The sequence below is a fragment of the Heterocephalus glaber genome, unplaced genomic scaffold (genome assembly GCF_053883595.1).
Source record: "Heterocephalus glaber isolate CG9 unplaced genomic scaffold, H.glaber_assembly_v1.0 deba00001594, whole genome shotgun sequence".
Lineage (NCBI taxonomy): Eukaryota > Metazoa > Chordata > Mammalia > Rodentia > Bathyergidae > Heterocephalus > Heterocephalus glaber.
This window is the reverse complement of record NW_028258369.1, coordinates 16,930,560-16,950,048: the sequence shown is the minus strand read 5'-3', so window position 1 is coordinate 16,950,048 and position 19,489 is coordinate 16,930,560. Positions and strand designations below refer to the sequence as shown.

The 19,489-nt window shown below is 41.7% G+C and overlaps 1 protein-coding gene and 1 pseudogene across 8 annotated transcripts; one reads left to right on the top strand and one right to left on the bottom strand.

Annotated features, from left to right (window-relative positions):
* The first annotated feature begins 1,793 nt into the window (after positions 1 to 1,793).
* On the top strand, positions 1,794 to 17,939 carry Tceanc (transcription elongation factor A N-terminal and central domain containing). Of its 8 annotated transcripts, none has more exons than XM_021249112.2 (4): positions 1,794 to 2,074; positions 4,114 to 4,210; positions 7,202 to 7,347; positions 10,392 to 17,939. In XM_021249112.2, the coding sequence occupies exon 4, from the start codon at positions 10,400 to 10,402 to the stop codon at positions 11,459 to 11,461; it is 1,062 nt and encodes a 353-aa protein (XP_021104771.1). In that variant the 5' UTR covers positions 1,794 to 2,074; positions 4,114 to 4,210; positions 7,202 to 7,347; positions 10,392 to 10,399; the 3' UTR covers positions 11,462 to 17,939. The 8 variants fall into 8 exon arrangements, with proteins under 8 accessions (XP_021104771.1, XP_087049851.1, XP_021104770.1 ...); XM_087193729.1 differs by lacking the exon at positions 1,794 to 2,074 and adding an exon at positions 2,081 to 2,289; XM_087193725.1 differs by lacking the exon at positions 7,202 to 7,347.
* LOC110346980 (gametocyte-specific factor 1 pseudogene) lies at positions 16,128 to 16,622 on the bottom strand (annotated as a pseudogene).
* Positions 17,940 to 19,489: the final 1,550 nt, after the last annotated feature.

The following is a 19,489-nucleotide window of genomic DNA, read 5'->3' as shown; positions in this document are numbered from 1 at the left end:
TAAAATAAATATGTCTCAGCCAAACATAAGTAGCCAAGCTTCAGCCAATCACAGTCTGCCAACTGATCAAACTATATCCAAATAAGGCAAATGTGGAGCTGCAACCAATCAACCTGTTTCTGTACAGTAGTTTACTCCCATTATCTAGAAATACTGCTTATGGAGCTACCTGAACCTTTTCCGGTTCTCTGAGCAATGCCCAATTCACAAATTGTTTTTTGCTCAAATAAATTCTGCTAAATTAAATTGTCTGACGTTTTTCTTTTAACAGTCAAAAGTAAAAGTAGACAAAGATTCTTTGTTGGTCAAATTTTAGTCAAGCTTCTAAAACTTTTCCTGGAGCTATCTGTGCACTTCCTTTCGAGACCAAGTTTCAGCAAAGAGCCCCACTAAGTTAGTATGCTAACTGATGAACCAGCTGGAACAGTAGAGAAGGCAGTCTAACCCTAACAGGCAGCTCCCACATAGGTTAGGTTAGATTTGTCAGGTGTCAGGAAACTAGGTCTGAAGCCATGGTGCAGGTAATCAGGAGGGTTTCCTGGAGGACATGAAGACATAAGGAAAAATAAAAGCCCATCAACACAAAACAAACCAAAAAAACAAACCTCTCACCCTCAGATGTTGCCTGATCCTGGCCTGTCTTCACCAAGAATCCTATTAGGTCTCTTTAGCCAGAATCCCCCTTATCTGTGACGTTTCCCTTCAGCAGTTCTCTATCCACAGCCCCAACCCCATTCCTTGGCTATAAATTCCTATTTGCCAATGCTATATTTGGAGTTGAGCCCAGTCTCTCTCCCTCAATGCAAGACCCTGTCACAGTGCTCCTGATATCTATGGTGATGGTCCTAAATAAAATCTTCCTTACCATGTTTTAACAAACATCATGGTATATATTTTTCCTTTAACAAGATATTGCCCTTAAGTGAAATTGCATTAAAGTTTACAATAGCAAACATTTTATCCCTGTAATTGTTTAAAGGCCACAGAGAAAGAGAAAAGCAACCCCTGACAGTTCCAAGCTGGTTGAGCATTCACAACGGGACATTGGTGCTTTTGTGTGGAACATAAATAATTTCCCAGAACGTCAGCATCACATAAAGCTACTCTTTGACAGTGACGGATCATGAGAAAACAAGACTCCTTTGTAATCATGCCATGATACCGACAAAAATATAAATATTGTCCAAACCACACAAAAATATGATCAAACATCCCCTACCATGACCATTGTGAGTCACTGGTCTTGTCCTCCCTCGTTCTAGGTAAGATTTATCACACTACTCAATCACAGAATCACGCAGCATCCACACCAGAACACTCGGCTTCCTTAAAGCTTTCCCTACATTATTTTGGAGCAGGGGATCAGCAAAGGAGACTATCACATTCTCTGGTTCACTGTGACCCCTTGCAGGCAAAGGACGTGCATAGGTGAGACGTTCAGGATGCGCCTGACTACTTAATATTTACTACTTTCAGCAACTGATGTATGAGACTATGAAATAAATACTTGTTGGATTACTGTTATGTCCACAGTTATTTCAAAAACTAGCTAAGCACGGTCACAAATGTCTTGATAGAAAGCAGAAAGGGTAAACTGGACGGTAGTTTAACTACGCTGCTAAATAAAAAGAACAGTAGCCGACTTGGTTTCATTCCTGGCCCACGTGTCCCACAGCCCCTCCCTCAGGCAAACCGCAGAGGGACCGTTCTGCGCAGGCGCCATTTCCCTAGTACGCATGCTCGGGTCCCAGGCTTGTGTTCTCGGCTCGGAAGCTTGGATTGGTTGACGGTTCTAGCCCTGGGAACCGGAAGTTCTCTCTGGACCGGGAGGGGTTGACGACTCCCTGGTTGCGTCTGCGCGTTTCGCTGAGCTATGCTCCAGGCTTGTGTTTCACGGAAGGGTTCGCCCGTTTCCAGTTAAGGCCAACCCCGCTCGCGGAGGCTCTCCGGCGCGCCGTGGGCGGTTAGGCCCTATCCTGCACCTTCCTCCCCTCCAGCCGAGTTCGCCGATGTGGGCAGCCCTTTTCAGGCCGCCGCTGTCCAGTGCTGGCTTCCGGGCCGTCACTCCGGCACGGTGAGCGCCAAGCTTTGCTGGGGTACTCGGCCCCGCCCACCGGAACCAGTCCCCCTGCCCGGGTGGGGTCGTGAGCTGTTCTTCTCCTTGCTGCAGCTCTGCTAGGGATCGTCGTTCTGGGGAAGGATCCTAGCGAGGTGTTGCTGCAACGCCCTGCCACCACCGGGCGTCATTTTTTTCTGTAGAAGGGACTTCTTATGAAGCTGGAGAGTTTGGTGGGTGATCAGGCTATAAAGTTAAAATTTTCTCTAACTCTTTTAGAGAGTTAAACAAATCTGGTTACCAGTTTAGGAAATTTTCACCTAGATCTTTTCATGTTTCTCAGGGTTTAGGCTATTTTGATGCAGATCTTACCCGTAAATTAGTTTTTATTGACAAGCTTTTATATGCACTCAGCAAATATTTAGGACCTACTCTTGCTGGCACTGTAAAAAGTTTGTTTTTTAATATATATTCAGCACTTAGAGGTATAGGTGTATATCTGAGCATTATCCATTTTAGGATATGTTCTAAAACTGCTGTCCAATAAGGTAGCTACTACTGGTTCCATAAACCTTGAACGCTGAAAATGTGATTAGACCTGAGATGACCTGTAAGTGCAGCAATTTGTGGGAAATTAATAAAAAAAAACCCCTCAGTTTGTTTATATCTATTACATGTTAAAAAGACAATATCGAGGGCCAGGGGGGTGTAGTTCAGTGGTAAGAGTACATGCTTAGTCCCTTGTTAAAGCCCCAGCACTATATTGATAAAAGGAGAAAGAAAAGACAGTATTTTGGATGTGCTGGCTTACCATAACATATAATAATTATTAGCTATATATAATATATTTATATTTCCATAAATATATCAAGTATATTTATTTATATATTGATATATTTAAATATATATTTTATACTTATAAATATAAATATATTTTATGTTTATATATTTACAAATATATATTAAATGTATAAATATATACATTTATACTTATTCTAAAATTAATTATATAACATACGATGTAATAATACAGATATTGTGATATTGTATTATATAATTACTGTAATTATTTTCATCTATTTTTGTTTTTAACTTGTCTATTGGAAAATTTTGTATTTGTGACTTATTCTATTTCTCTGAGATAACACTGATCTAGAAAAGGATCAGCAAACTGGCCTACCGCCTGCCTGTGTTTGTAAACAAGTTTTCTTAGAACCAAGTCATGCCCATTCATTTATGTGTTTTCTTTGTCTGCTATTCCTACTCCCAAGAGCAACAGAGTTGAAAGTCCATGCAGAGTTTGTATGGCCTGAAGAGCCTAAAATATTCAGTCTGACCTTTTACAGATGTTCACACCCCCTCTTTGGAATAGTAGATCTTTTTAAACCTTTTATTTGTAGACCCGTCTAATTGTGAATCAGGCTTGCTATGTGACATGCATAGCTCTAAGCACTTTATAATGACTGTCTCATTTAGTTCTCATACTAGTCCTAGGATCCTGGATATTCCTCATTTTGTAGATGAGGAAATAGAGGCACATGGTGATTAAGAAACTTAGCTAACTTGCTTACCTCCCTTCACTTCTGGGAACTTTTCTCACACACACACACGCACACACCCCGCTTATCCAAAAGGCTTGACTTCTCAGACCCACTTGCTTAGCCCACAGTGGACACCATGGTTTGCTTTGATCTCAGATTTTTAGAATTAGAATTGAGATGGGCTTGGCCTCCCAAGGAAGAAGCTGAGTGGCACTGGGCTTAAGTGCAGTGAGCATAAGCAAGCCGATCTGTAGTGTGAAGCAGTGAAGCTCACAGCAGAGAGAAAAGCACATTCTGGATGCTTGCTACTTGTTTAACAAAAGAAAATATTAGTTAAGTAATAGTAAGCACTGGCCAGGTGTTTGCCAGGTATGTATGGTGAATAAAACAGATGTGCTTATTCCCTTATGGTCTTGTGGGGAAGGCACACACAAAATGTTTTTCAAATGTGGTAGACACTGTGGAAAAAGCACCGTGCAATTATTTAATATTTTAACAGGTTTCTCTCACTTGCAGGCTTGGAGATAAGCTGTATAACTATCTTGGGCTTGTGCGGATGGAGATGACATGAGTGTATATGGCACGTAGACTTGCTCAATACTGCTGTTAAGAGGTAAGCAAGCGAGTGGATCTCAAGAATTGTAAACATTATGACACTTGAATCATTACAGTCGCCAGTTGTAATTTGTAGAGTTTCTCAGGTGGGTGGTACAGGGTAATGCTTTGAGTACTTTCTGATTTAGTTAAGACTCAGCAAAATCTAAAGTCAGAGAGGTTCTGTACATTTGCTTAAGGAATGGGAGTGCCAATGTCTTTGGGCCCAATGCAGCCTGTCTGGGAGGCCCGGCTGTGCTCTGGGGGCAGTGGGGTTGAGCGTGTGTGTAGTGTAAATCAATCAGCTGAAGAGCTGAACATATACACAGGCCCTACCCTCAGAATTTCTACTTCATTTTATCTAATGAGGCTTTGGCATCGTTTTACTTTCTTATTGTTTATTTTAACCCCAGATGATTCTAATGTACCAGCAGGATTGAGAACCAGCCCTGTAAATCAATCACCTGAAGAGCTGAACACATACACAGGCCCTACCCTCAGAATTTCTACTTCATTTTATCTAATGAGGCTTTGGCATCGTTTTACTTTCTTACTGTTTATTTTAACCCCAGATGATTCTAATGTACCAGCAGGATTGAGAACCAGCCCTGGGGAGAGAGACAGAAACAGAGAGGCAGGAAGAGACAGACAGAGGCACACAGACAGACTGACTCAGGGACCAGCTGGAGCAAAACCAGAGAGCTGTGAAATGGGCAGTGCCCATCTGTGGTTGAGAGTAGTTGTGCAAGAGTCGTGGGGCACTTTTTGTCACCTGGCTGAGGAGCTTGGGCTCCATCCTGCAAGCAGAGGGGCACTTTGAAGGCCTTTGTTTTGTTGTTGTTGTTTGTTTGTACCGGGGATCAAACTCAGGACCTCTCGCTTGCCAGGCAGGTGCTTGCCAGGCTGGCGCTGTGCCGCTGAGCTAAATCCCTGGCCCTGAAGGGCTTTAAGCAGAACAAGGAGAGACTGTCTACGGAGTTCTGTACCGGAGGATAGTCCCTCTGACAGAGCACCAGCAATCAGGGTGAAGGGAGTAAAGAAGCAGTTGCAACTGGCCAGATGGTGGAGAGCCCAAGCACAGTTAGGAATCCACCACCTATGTGCTATGATTGGCCAGTTTCTTATTGTTATACTCACAAGGCTGTCAGCTCCTTCGAGGCCAAGACTCTTTAGCTTCGGTCCCCAGAACATTCTAGCTACTTGATAAATATTTGTGGAGTGAATTATGAAAACTAAAATGGACATGCAGCTTACTTTGTCCTTGGATGGCAGTTCTCAGGATTTTGTGTCCCATTGGTTTCCCTGTTACAATTTTTTAGGCAGTAAGTACTTTATATCCATGTGGTTATTCCACAAGGAGAATAGAAAGTTTGAAAAGATTTAAGTGCTGTGAAAACTGGAAAAGAATGGCAAAAGCAGTATGGGGAATCTTCAGAATCTTATAAATAGAATTAGCATATGATCCGACAGTTCCACTTCTGGTATATACTCAACAGAATTGAAAGCAGGGACTTGAGAGGATAGTTGTACACCCATGTTCACGGCAGCCCAAAGGCAGAAGTAACAGAAATGCCTGTCAGCAGATGAATGGATAAACAGACTGTGGCCCGAACACGAAGGGGAGTGTTGCTTAGCCTTAAGAAGGAAGGAAATTTGGACACATGGTACAACATGGATGAGCCCTGAGGATGGCATGTGAAATAGAATAAGCCAGACACAAAAGGAGAGACACTAAAAAAAAAAAAGTAAGGAGAGGCACTATATGATTCCACTTCCATGAGGTCCAAGAGAAAGTAGAATGGTGATTTCTGGGGCAGGGAACAGGAAGTTGTCATTTGATGGGCACGAAGTTCAGCTCTGTGGGATGAAAAGTTGCAGAGATGCTGCAAAGCAATGCAAATGTGCTTAACCCTGCTGAGCTCTACACCCAAAAAGGGTTAAAGTGGTAACTTTCATGTTTTATATATTTTACCATGGTTAAAATTTTTAAATACGAAGAAAAGGCAAATAAAACATATGAGAGCTGGGGTGTAGCTCAGTGGTAGAGCACTTGCCTAGCTTGTGGACAGCCCTGGGTTCCACCGTCAACGTGGAAGGAAGGAAAGGAAGGAAGGAAGGGAAGGAAGGAAGGAAGGAAGGAAGGAAGGAAGACGGCAAAGTGCTTTTTGGTTGTTTACACATGAATACATTAACTTCTGTAAATTTATATAAGTACAATAACGTGAAAGTTTTGCTGGTAAGATAAAGTGCTGCTTTCATAGCCCTGAAGCCCTGAAGCTGCAGTTAGAATCTCCCTTCAGATGCTGTGGCCCTCAGCTGAGAAATTCTGACCCAAGTCAAATATCAGTCACCGTGTGGGCGTCTAGCCTGTCCCTTACTGGCCCCTGTCTGAGATGCTGCAGACCTCATGATTTCTTCAGTAGCGATGCCAGAGCATGGGTGAATGTCACTCTGTCGGGTGGGGCCAAGTGTCCCGAGCAGTTTGAAACCTGTCACGTGGTGCGACTGCTTGACTTCTCCAGTATCTGAAGCTGCCACTTAGAGAAATGCTCTGCTATCGAGCAGGTGTGTTTTTATTTTTCTGTGCTATTCTGCCTGTTTTTTGTTATCAAGCCTTTGGTTCTTAGGAAGACTTCTTTTACTATTTGCAGTCTCTGAAAATAGAATTTTCAAAAGGAAAAAGTATTATCTTTAAGTATCCATTCTCAGTAATTAGGAAAATTTCTGAAGATCCTGAATTGATGGTGCACTGAGTGACTGTTAAACTGGCTTTAAAAAACAAAAGAACAACTACTCAGGTTTTCTCCATAGCGGTGTAAAACTTTGCAAGACACAGACTCTCATTGGTAAACTATACCTGCAGGGAAAGGACAGAGGGAGGGAAGCTCATAGTTGTGGCCAGGGCTGCTTAACCTCTTTCTTTGGGGACAGAGTTTAAGGAGACATGCAGCTATTTGAGATTCAGAAGTGGCAGGTGCTGTAACCACCATTTTTTTTTTTTTGGTACCAGGGATCGAACTTGGGACCTTGCGCTTGTGAGGCAGGCAGTGGAACCACTGAGCTAAATCCCTGGCCCAGCTGTGACTACCTTTAAGAGACCATATTCTCCTTCCAGAGAGGGTTGACCAATCTCCTTCCAGTACTGTTTTTCAATAGGCAGGTATTTCCAATGTATGTCATTCATAAGTGAAATTACATGCATGCTCATCACAGAAAATAGAAGAACAAATAAAAATCACCCAAACTCTTACCATTCAGAAAATGCCACTCTTTAAACTTTTGTGTATCTCTATCCTTTTCACATGTGATTCTAATACCTTTATTCAGATGTAATTCATATACTACACAAGTCACTCATTTATTTATTTTATTTTTTAATACAACCATAGTTTTTATTGTTACATACTAGTTTCATCATATTTACACAACATAGGACCCTCTGTGTGATTCTGATAGAATTAAAATTTTTTCTTTTGTTTTTAATTTTTAAAAATTTATTTTTCTTAGTACATTTTGCAATTCATGCAGTTTACAATCATCTTGGGAGTGGTTACATGTATATATTACAACTTGTTTCCTTTTTTTTGAATCTCTTTCACCGTCCCTCTTCCTCCCCCACCAGTTCCCCTCTTCCCTTTTTCATGCTTGTTGATATTATTTGTCTTCACTCATATCATGATGTATAGTGTTTACATTAATTGGGATTCCTAGGTTCCTGTTCTTTATTCTACCTATTTCCCCTTCCCCCTCCTCCTCACCCCTTGTCCTTGTTCCTTTAGACCACTTCCCTATTGCAAGAGATCCATCCCCTTGTCCCTGTGTAGGCATCCTTTATCATTTTCTTTGAACTTTGCCTCACTCAAATGAGAGTTACCATCCAGTATTTAAGCTTGTTTGTCTGGTTTATTTCACGCAACATTATATTTTCTGGGTGCATCCCTTTTCCTACAAATGTCTCAAATTTGTCATTCTTTATAGCCGAGTAGTATTCCATTATATATAGATGCCACATTTTGTTTATCCAGTCATTTGTTGATGTGACCCATTTATTTATTTATTTACTTGGTTCTGTGTTTGGAGACAGTGTCTCACTATGTCTTCCAAGTTGCCCTTGAACTCACTATGTAGCCCGAGCTGGCCTCGAACTTCTGACAACCCTCCTGCCTCGGCCTCCTTACTGCTGGGATGACAGGTGTGCCACCATGCCCAGCAATCACCCATTCAGGTGGTTCTTAGTATGTTCACAGTTGTATAACCCATTACCACAATCAACTTGGGATTTTTGCCACCGTTCCCCAACAAAAGCCCTGTACCCCTTAGCAGCCACACCCCCTCCATTTCACTCCCTGCCCTTGTCTCCCAGCCATACCTAGTCAACCACTATTTCTTTCTGTCTCTATACATCTGCTTATTCTGGATGTTTCATAGAAATCATACAATATGTGGTGTTTTTGTGTCTGGCCTCTTTCACTTACCATAATGTCCTCAAGGTTTATCCGTGTTGTACCATGAATCAGTACTTCATTTCTTTTTGACTAAAAATATTCTATTATATGGATATACTACATTTCACTTATTTACTAAAGAGTTGATGGACATTTAGGGCTTTTCCATTTTTTGGCCATTATGAGTAATACTGCTATGATTGTAGAAAAGGTTTTGTATGGACATATGTTTTCATTTCTCTTGAGTAGATCCATTGGATCATATGGTAAGTCAGTGTTGAATCTGGTATCTACTTAATTCTCCATCCTCATTTTTTTCACATAACATTATGACTGTTTTCCCATGTCATTCTCTAAAAATATAATTTTAAATTGTTACATTATTGTATCATCCTAAGGTTGTGCTATATTTTTAACCATTCTCCTATCTTGTGGCCTTCTAATTTTTTTCTGAGTTTGAAGAAAATTCTTGCATATACATTCTCCACATTTCTCATTTCCTTGATGTAATTTTATCGAAGTAAAATTACTGACTAAAGGTACATTTCACTTTAGGGCAATCGTCAGATGGTTTCTAGGGAGAGTGCATTAATTTTTTCTGTAATGACTCCAGTGTTGTTATCCTGCATATGTTCAGTGATTATTTAATATGAAATGGAGCCCATGGAATTGAAAAGATCAAGTCCCTGCCATCAGGATGTTTGTGTTTATATTTAGACCAGACAGATAAATATAACGAGGGCTTTTAGCTAGACAAGGTACATTAGGTGGAGGTTAGATAAAGTAAATATTTGCCTGCCTGGGATGAGATTCATGTAGACATAATCATCTAGCAACTTCTTGTACTTAAAAGTTATTTTAAAAAACAAAACTGTAGGAGCTGGGCTGAGCCAGGAGGATCCCAAGTTCAAGCCCATCCTGTGCAACTCAGTGACTTAGACCCTGCCTCAAAAAATAAATAAATAAATAAATAAGTAAAACATAGACTGGGGATATAGCTCAATGTGAAGGCCCTGAGCTCAATGCCTAGCACTGCAAAACAAAAACAAAAACCACCCCATGTGAAAACCAGTCAGTCCAGAGTCATACATCGTCTGCATTGTTTGCCCTGCTGTTGAGACGACTCAGCTGTCCACACAGTGCAGCCTGTGGACTTTTGGGGCCCACCACACCTAGCTTCAGCTGCTTCCCATCCTGTGCTTTCTTAAAACTTCTTTAGATTCCTTGAGACATTTGCATCCTTCTTTCCTCTTGATTTTTCTTCTTTCATTGCAGAAAAGTACCATTCTCAAGGTTATAAAATCAGCAAGTATTTCAGTTATATTGCAGAATATGAGGGAAAAAACAACCCAGCGTTGCTCAGCATTATCATATTGATGCTGACACGGCATGATTTCATCCCCAACATGACCATCAAGTTCCACCCAAATGAGTTGACTAATCTTGATCTAGAAGGACATTGATTTGTACAACTGGAGTTAGAAAAAGAGATGCTCGACCAGTAAGACTCTTAATGTCAAAATGCTTTGTAATGCCGTTTTTTGTTGTTTTTTTTTTCTTCAGCTACTGGGAATGAAAGTCTTATCATTCCACATCTCAGATTCCATTCTGTGACATGTCACACCCACTTCCATTACATTACTCCTTCAGAAAACAGTGTATGAATAACTGCCCGAAAATGCCCTTTCACTCTCCAGGAGCTGTGACTAGCAAAAGTGAGCTTAAAAAAATGGAAACTTCTTTGTTTCTTTGCAGCTGAAAAGATGTCTGACAGAAACCACACAGCTGCCAGCGCTTCCCTTATTGAGCAGCTGATGTCTACAAGGAATTTTAAGGACCTTGGCAACCATCTTACTGAGCTAGAAATGATTTATGTGACTAAGGAGCATCTGCAGGAGACCGATGTGGTCAGAGCTGTGTACAGAGTCCTGAAGAACTGTCCCTCGGTGGCTTTGAAAAAGAAAGCCAAGTGTTTGCTGTCAAGGTGGAAAGCTCTTTATAAGGATACTCACTTCAAAACAAGGGACCTCTCTAAATTATCCTCTCCAGGTGGTAGTAAGGAAGACGCAGGAGTTTCTCATGACCAAAGTCAAGATGAGATCGTGGGCACCTGCAGCTCTAATTCCCTGCCAACATACTCACCCCAGGATATTGCAACCCGCACCGAAATGATCATGCCTGAAAATGGCACTGTTCAAATGGACCTTAAGGAAGAGCATTTTGGGGCTGGTGACCCTAAATCCTCCAGCAGTGGATCAAGTGAGTTGCAGGATCCCACAGTGCCCATGAGAACCAAATGCATCGAGCTTCTTTATTCTGCTTTAACTAGTTATTCCACAGATCAGGCAAATGCTGATTTGTGGCAGAACTTTGCAAGAGAAATCGAAGAGCACATTTTTACCCTTTACTCAAAGAACATCAAAAAGTACAAAACTTGTATCAGAAGCAAAGTTGCCAATTTGAAGAACCCTAGAAATTGTCACTTGCAACAAAACTTGCTCTCCAGGACCATGTCTCCAAAAGAATTTGCCGAAATGACCACCATGGAGATGGCAAACAAGGAACTGAAGCAGCTGAGAGCTGCCTACACGCAATCCTGTATCCAGGACCATTACCTTCCCCAAGTGACTGATGGCACACAGACAAATAAAATCAAATGCAGACGCTGTGAGAAGTACAATTGCAAAGTCACTGCGATTGCCAGAGGGACACTTTTCCTTCCAAGCTGGGTGCGGAATTCAAACCCAGATGAACAAATGATGACCTATGTGATTTGTAATGAATGCGGGGAGCAGTGGTACCATAGCAAGTGGGTGTGCTTATAATTGTAAATGGATGTTCCCCTAGCAATATGTACCGCAAAGGATAACTTGCATTTGTACAACCTTTTGTGCTTGTTAAAAAAAAACTCAGATATGCCATTCTTTGTTTTTTTAACTTGAAAAAGCATACTTTATTTTAGTGGCAGGTATTTTAATGACGATTAGGAGGCATGGTTGGGCTCATAAGCAGAAGTTTTTCATACAACCTGGATATATTTCATATCATATATATGTATGTATGTAAATTTTCTTCAAGTTTCCTCAAAGTCTCTTACACTATTTTAGTTTCATATGAAGCAGTATTTATTTTTGTGGTACTGGGGATTGAACTCTAAGGGTCTTCTCACTGAGTTACATGCCCGACCCTTTTTTTTTTTTTTATTTTGAGTCAGGGTCTTGATAAATTTGCCAGGCTGGCTTTGAACTTGTGATTCTATTGCCTCAGCTTCCTGAATAGCTGAGATTATAGGCATGTGCTATCACAGCTGTTTTAAAACTGTTGTTGTTGTTGTTTGGACACAGGGTCTTGCCATGTAGTTCAGGCTGGCCTTGAATTCACTATGTAGCCCAGGCTGGTCTTGAACTCCCAGGGATCCTCCTGCCTCAGCCTCTCAAGTACTGGGATTATCGGCTTGTGCCACCACATGCAAACCTGGCAAAACTCTTTCAATAAGGTAAACACAGGGCCGGGGATTTAGCTCAGTGGTTTCGCTGCCTGCTGGGTAAGGGCAAGGACCCGAGTTCGATCCCCAGTACCAAAAAAAAAAAAAATAAGGTAAACACAAATACAGATCTGCTAACCAAATACCTGTTCTCTGGGGTTATTGTGTGCCTTAGAGTGCTGTTCTTCCTAGCGGTAAACAAATCTACAGTTGTCTTACCAGTTACTAAGTTTATGAGTTAAATGAGACAGAATTGCTGTGTAAAAGGTAAATGCCCTGTTCATACGCAGGTTTCTGTTGATCAGATCTCAGTGTGGCTGGAATAGAAAGCCAGCTGAGACTTTGTATGAGGTGACAGTTTGACATGTCCTCGGTGGTCTCTGGAGAGGCCACTCTGTAAAACAGGGTGTGAATGTCCCTGAACCTCAACAGTATCAGGAAGAGAGTGATCAAGAAAATGAGTAAGTATTGTTGCTGCAGTATTTTTCTCGTGGAATTTAGGTAGTTTTTTCCTTATTCTACTCATTGAATTGGCATATAAAATTTGTATTTTCTTAAAGATCTCTTCTTCTTAGGGCCGGGGATTTAGCTCAGTGGTTTCGTCGTCTGCTGCGCAAGCACAAGGACCCAAGTTCGATCCCCGGTACAAAAGAAAAAAAAAAAAAAAGATCTCTTCTTCCTAAGGCCAGACTAGCTTTGATAATTTAAAATATAGGATATACAAATAGGAGTGTAGCTCAGTGGTACAGTGCCTGGCTTGCATGTGTGTGAAGCCTTGGGTTCAATACTTAGTTCAAAAGCAAATAATAAAACAAAAAACACCACCAAAACCAAAAATACATAGTATACAAATTGCCCCTGTGTGTGTGTGTGTGTGTGTGTGTGTGTGTGTGCGCGCGTGCGTGCATGCATGTGGTAACCGGAACTGAACCCAGGGCCTTTGTACTGAGCTACGTCTCCAGCCCTTTTTTGAGACAGGGTCTCCCCAAGTTGCTGAGTTGTCAAGGCTGGCCTAGAATTTGTGATCCTCCTGCTTTAGCTTCCCAGAGTGCTGGGATTAGAGGCATGTACCACCACACCCAGCTATAGATTGCCTTGATTCGAATAATCTGCCTTTGTTTTATTTATGTATTTTGGGGAGAGGTGAGACAGGGTCTCACTTTTTAGTTCAGGCTGGCCTTGAACTCGAGATGATTCTTCTGTCTCTGCCTCCTGAGTGCTAATGTTGTAGCAAACTGAATCTGGGAAAGGAAGACACCCAGGGAGGCAGGGGGCAGTGTACAACTCTTTTATTGCATTGATGGACATGACTGGGATCGCTCCCAAAGAAGTCAGGCCCAGAATATCAGCGGGCAGGCAGTTTTATAGGGTTGACAGCAGGAGGTACAGAAGCAGAGTTTACACAAAGCAGAGCAGCCAGTGGAGGGGGCAGATCAGAGTGCTAGCAGGACTTTTTGAGTTCGTTATGCTCCTGTGGTGACAAATTACAGAAATTGTCATGGCTACTCAGGTACATTCTACAAAGAGCATAGCTACCTAGTTAACCCATAGTTGCTTAATAACACAGTTAACTCATAGTTGCCCAATTTGGTTATTTTTTTGTTAGAAATATGTCAATCTGCCTAGAAATTCCCTTTCACTAAGATTACAGGTATGTACCACTATAATCTGCCCCTTTAAAAAAGTAAAATGTTCTTTTTGCCTCTTCTGGAGCTTAATATGAATTGTGAAAAAAACAACCAAAGGACTCCAAGAGTGCTAGGATAATATATACTGAATATATTTTGTCTGAGAGACCAACAGAAGCAGCTACTATTCTACCTCACCAATGAAAGAGTACTACAATGCATTATTTGAAATTAAGTTCAAATATTCCCCCTTTTTAGCTCAGGTACAGCTACCAGGGGAGCGAAGCATCACTTATCATCTACATTTCTTTATTTCCGGTGGGAACATTTGCAAATCACAGTGGCACTTCTAGAACCCTAAAAAAGCGAATCCTTTCCTTTGGGTGGAATGTGGAAGCCCCAGATAAGACCAAATGTAAAACCTAGCTCTTTGAAGCTAAGCTTTTGAAACTGCTTCCACCTTTAACCATAACACTTGACTTTAACCAAAATTGAGGCAGGATATTCAACTTTTTACTTTGTATTGTTCACCTCCTAAAGGAATGGGAGCCTCTGAAAAACAGGGTCCCAAAGATAAGTAAGAGGCCCCCAAAGATAAGCTGCTTCTCCCAATTTCTGACAGAAGTGGTAGAGATAAAGAGCCATTTCTTTGTACTAGCTGTCAGGAATCTTCAAACATTTTTGGCAAACTAAATCTAGACTGGTGAATCCTAGGCCCAATAAAAATCCTAACCAGTCTGTTAAAGTTTGCGAACCAGACAAACTGGCAGCTAAAGGAAACTAAAGAAACAATAGGACTATTTTGTGAGCTACCAAAATTAAAACAGGCAGACACTGTTCTATAGTGAGTGCTGCTCACGCTCCTAAAGATTCGATGTTTTGTGATTGAGTTCTAGTAGTCATAAGCAAAGAGATGTCTTACCTTGCTCCTTTAGATACTTAAAAAACAAGGTAACTATTTTCTACTTGCTTTCTCTATTGAATTGTACTGAAATAGGATTCACACTTCTAACTTGCTTTTCCTAAACTAGTTAGGATATCCTGAATACAAATGTAGTAGGAATAGTTGTGTTGTCATTACGAAAACAAAAATCAAAAGTTTTGTATTTTCCTGTAGTGTGACTACTTCAAAAGAAAGTTCAGTTATTGTGACATGTTGATTAGTGCACAATCATAAATGGTTAGAGCTGGGAGCATATGGTGTTTATTTTCCCCCAGTGTATTACATCCTCTGCAGAAGAAAAAGTCTAGTCATTCGCTTAAGACCACACACCTACAAATAGAAAGAAAATCAGGCCTTATCTTGTACTTGTTTTTTAGAGTTTGGAACTAAATCAACAAGACAGCTCTGCTTCAGTAGGACAGGACCTTGTTTTGTGTAAAACTCCCAGAAAGAGACATTCTTCAGACGCTCATTCCCTTTCTTGTCTGCCACCTGCAAACAACACTAGAGAGAATATTTTTGGAAATATATGTCAGTATGCTTTATCCAAGTCCCTAGCTATACCAGATCCCAAATCTCTTTTCATGCCATGTAGGTTTTTTTTGGTTGGTTGGTTTTTTTGAGGGGGGTTGGTCTCACTATGCAGTTCAGGCTGGCTTTGAACTCATGTAGCTCAGGCTGGCTGGCCTCAAACTCCTGGCGATCCTCCTGCCTCAGCCCCCCGTGTGCTGTATGCCATACAGTTTTCAAACTAAAGCTGAAAACAACCAAAAATGGTTTTGAAAGGCTGGAGGTGGAGCTCAGTGGTACTGTATGTGCTTAATATGCACAAAGCCCTAGGTTTAATACCTAGCACCAGAGGGAAAAAACCCAACAAATAAAACAAACTCCCACAAAAACCGGTCTAGGGAGATTATAAAGTCTTCTAGTAAGGGAACATAAGGTGTTAGGATAGCCAGAGCCTTCAGTGTTTCAGAAGTCTAAACTTGCTACATCCCAGGGCATTTAAACTTTGAAGTTTAATCAGATTTCCCCCACAGTTGGAAAGCTTATCTCTTCTCTACATGTACATTTGTTCCTCTTTTTCATTCCAGTCTTCACTGCATAGCCCACACCTAGTTTGACAGCTTGTACATTTTCTAGCTGGAATATAGGGAGATAAAACACATCTAATCTATGTTGGAAATATTCGGGCAGCAAGATGTCCTGAGATTCTCAACAAAAGCAGAATATTCAGAAGATATTCTTCTGAGTCCGAGGGTTCTTGAATCAAATTAGTGAGGATTCAAAGAGTGGAGGGGAAAATAAGCTACTTGTCAGTTCGAAAGTCACTGACAATTTTTATCATTCTCTAATTAGATAAGGAGGAAAAAAATGAACTCGAGCAGGAAGAGGCAAGAGTCTCCTAGGGTCTGGCATTTGAGAAAGATACTCAGTTACTGTGCATTTCTGTTGTTTTTCCATGGCATATGGCAGGACATGGGGACTTGCATGCCCAAAGCCGGGTTACTCTTATGTTCCATAATTGTGTTGCTAGCATAAGTGTTGTTGCCACGGAAGCTGGCTGTGCCCCAGACAAATGGAGTGCTAGTTTCTTCCCACAAATCTTTATCCCAGTCTTCATCACATGGGGGGCACTGCCATGTGCTCTCAGCCAGACTCCTGTCCAAGCTTCCTGGTCTGCTTGACCACATCCTGCTCAGTACAACTCTTGTTATCACAGCTGGAGATATGATGACTGATTTCGGGCAGAGGAACCTGGTGGTGAGCATTGAAGGGACAAGTAGCCAATTTGTTTGCAGCATCAGGATGATTCTTTCTGCACTTGATAAGATGCTAAGCAAACCTGCAGGCCCTGATCTGGTGGTTTTATCAAAGGGACACTGTAATGGCTTTTCAGAGTCCAGGAAGTCAGTGTAAGAGTCTCCCATGCTGAAAATGAGGGAGCTGATTGCAGGTGCTCAGGGGGGCCATGCTTGCCCCATAGCCGTGCTTGGGCAATCCTCACTTCCAGTCCCTGGTGCCAGCCAGATATACCATTCTGAAGACAGTCCTAAGACGAGGGAAAGAGAGTGGTTTGCTGAGGTACCCCCACCATCACTGAAAGTTTTCCTTTGGGGAGAGAGAGTAGATGACTATTTTCGTTGTGCTTTGTGGCCATTTAGTACTCTGGAAATGAAATCAGCTCCATATAACTGGGAGCCTATTAGAAATGCAGGCTCTCAGGCTCTCTGCTACTGAATCTGAGTCTGCATTTTGGCACAAGCCCCAGGTGATCCTTGAGAATACTTTGAGAAGCACTGCCGTAGCAATAAGTCTGTGGTTCACAACAGTGGCTGTGTATTAGAACCTTTCAGGCCAGGCGTGATGGCCCACACCTGTAATCTCAGCACTCAGGAGGCTGAGGCAGGAGGATTGCTGTGAGTTCCAGGCCAGCCTAGGCTACATGGTTCAAGACCAGCCTGAACTATAAATGAGACCCTATATCAAAATAAATAAATAAATAAACAAACAAATAAAAGAGGAAGAGGAAGAGGTAGAAGGAGAAGAAGAAAAAGAAGAAATCCACTGATGCCAAGGTCCAGCCTAGAACAACAGTCTAAACCTGTGGGACAGGGCCCAGGCTTCAACATTGCTTTTGGCATTCCTTGAGGTATATTTTAAGATGCAGTCAGAGTTGGAGAACTATTCATAAATAGGCTCTCGTTTGATCCTTTTTATAGCTCTAAGACATGAGTGTTCGTCTGGAGAGTTTACAGATGAGTGAACAGGTTCACAGCCTGCGGGGGCTTGCCCAGGCATTACAGCCATAAATAGCCCAGCTCAGACTGATCCCAGATTTTCTCCCTCCAAATTCACAGCCTGCGACCAGCTCAGAATTGATTTCTGAGAAATGCACTTCTGGAGATGGAGGCTCTGATCATGGGTGACCAGAGCTTCGCTCTTTTCCCCTTGCTTTTCTCACTTTGCGCATCTCCCTTGGGCCACGAAAGTTACCCTAGAACTCATCCTACAGTTCAAATTCGGTTTAGAGCCCTCTTGCAGGTTGAAAGATTTGTGCATTTTTTTTCTCTCTTTGCATGAGTTCTTCATAAACTCTGACATTTCGTGCCTGGTGCTAGGACTCTCTGTGTTCTGTAGCTCAAATTCTGCTTTAATGCAAATGTCAATAATCTGTCAGAGGAAGTCCAGCGCCTCAGCCTTTGCATCTGCCAACACTTACTTACCTAATAAATGAATTGAAGATGTTCGTTGTTTTGTGTAGTTTTACAAAGTTTACTCTGTGTTTACAAACCTACACATTTTCATTCTGTACCAGACTTTTCTACTCTCTCTCCAGTCTTCCGTTACTGGAGTCTGAAGGCCTCTCCATGTGTCCACTTTACCTCTCAAAACACTACCCCAAAAGGTGTATAAAGCTAAAATACATTTATGATTACAAATGACCGAAGAAATCAGCTTGAGGCCATCAAGTATGAATTCTAATTCTGTTTCAATCTCTCTTTCTTCCTGTGGCTTGCCTGGGCCACTTACTGTGATGCAAGATGTTGGTCTTTTAAACAGTAACTTGCAAAGTCATCTAAAACTTAGATGTTTCACAAAGTGGTTTCATATGACTTGGAATGATCCTAAAAACTATTCAGTGGTTATGAAAGAGCACACACAGCACATGGAAAGCAAGTTTATTAGTTCACGTAGCTGTTGGTGTTTTAGTTTGGGGTATGAGGGTGAGGAGTTATTTATATGAGAATTTTGCAAACAAACTAAATTTGCAGACAAAAACACTTGAAGTGGAAAATCCCTTATTCGCCACAAAATAAAAATTTGTGCAGTCTTCTTCATTTCATACCAACTTTGTCAGTGGAACTAGAGATAGATAATGTGTAGGCATTTTCTATCTGGTCAGAGACAGTGTAGCATTTTGTAAGTATAGATAATAATTCTTTCCCCTAAAGAGAAAGGGTTTTACTGTAAAATTGCTGGTGGGTAAAGACTGCAATTGAAAATCACTCTTACAGGTACAAGTGCTAAGGCATTCAAGCTCCATGGGAGGGTGGCTGATACAATCAAGGGACAGCAAGAGTCCACCACAGCTAAGGTGCGATAAGCAGCAGGAAGGAAGAGAGATAATATCAAAGAGGCCAGAGTTCATTAGGGCTCTTGTCGGTCATGATAAGGATTTAGGGCTTTTTAAAGTGTGCTGGAGAGCCACTGAAGCTAGAGAGTTGCAGTGATGAGATTTGAGCGCCCTTAGGAAGGATCGCCCTGCCGGCTGTGTTGAGTTAGGTGTGCTGTGAAGCAAGGATGGATGCAGGGACACCGATTAGATGGCAGTTGCAATGGTCTAAATGTCACGTAACTGGCTACAAATAAAAGTATAGAAAGACTGGTCTCCCTGCGTCCTTGTAGTTAACAAAGCCCATGGCAGGCTTGCAAGTGGATGTTTCATGAAATACACTCAATTCAGACTTCCCTATCTGTGCCCCATAATAATTTTTAAATAAAACCCCCCAAAAATAGTGCAGAAATTCAACACAAGTAGAGCCTATACCCTGGTTGCCATAGTTACTGGGAGTAAGTAACTGCACAGGGCCTAAACATCAGTTGTGACACCTGAATGTGGGAGGCATTGTTTGATGGGTATTCCCTCATCAGTCTCCTTTGTCCACCTTACATTTTTTAAATACAGAATCGGATACAATTGCAGCTCTGTCTCTTCCCTGGGCTCTTCCTGTGATGAGAGGGCCCCTTTCATTCCCCATTGCTGCTTCTAAATGCCAGGCAGGAAGCCTACAGC

Coding starts and splice junctions, on each gene's coding strand:
- Tceanc (XM_087193725.1), top strand. CDS start 10,400: ATGTCTGACAGAAACCACACAGCTGCCAGCGCTTCCCTTATTGAGCAG.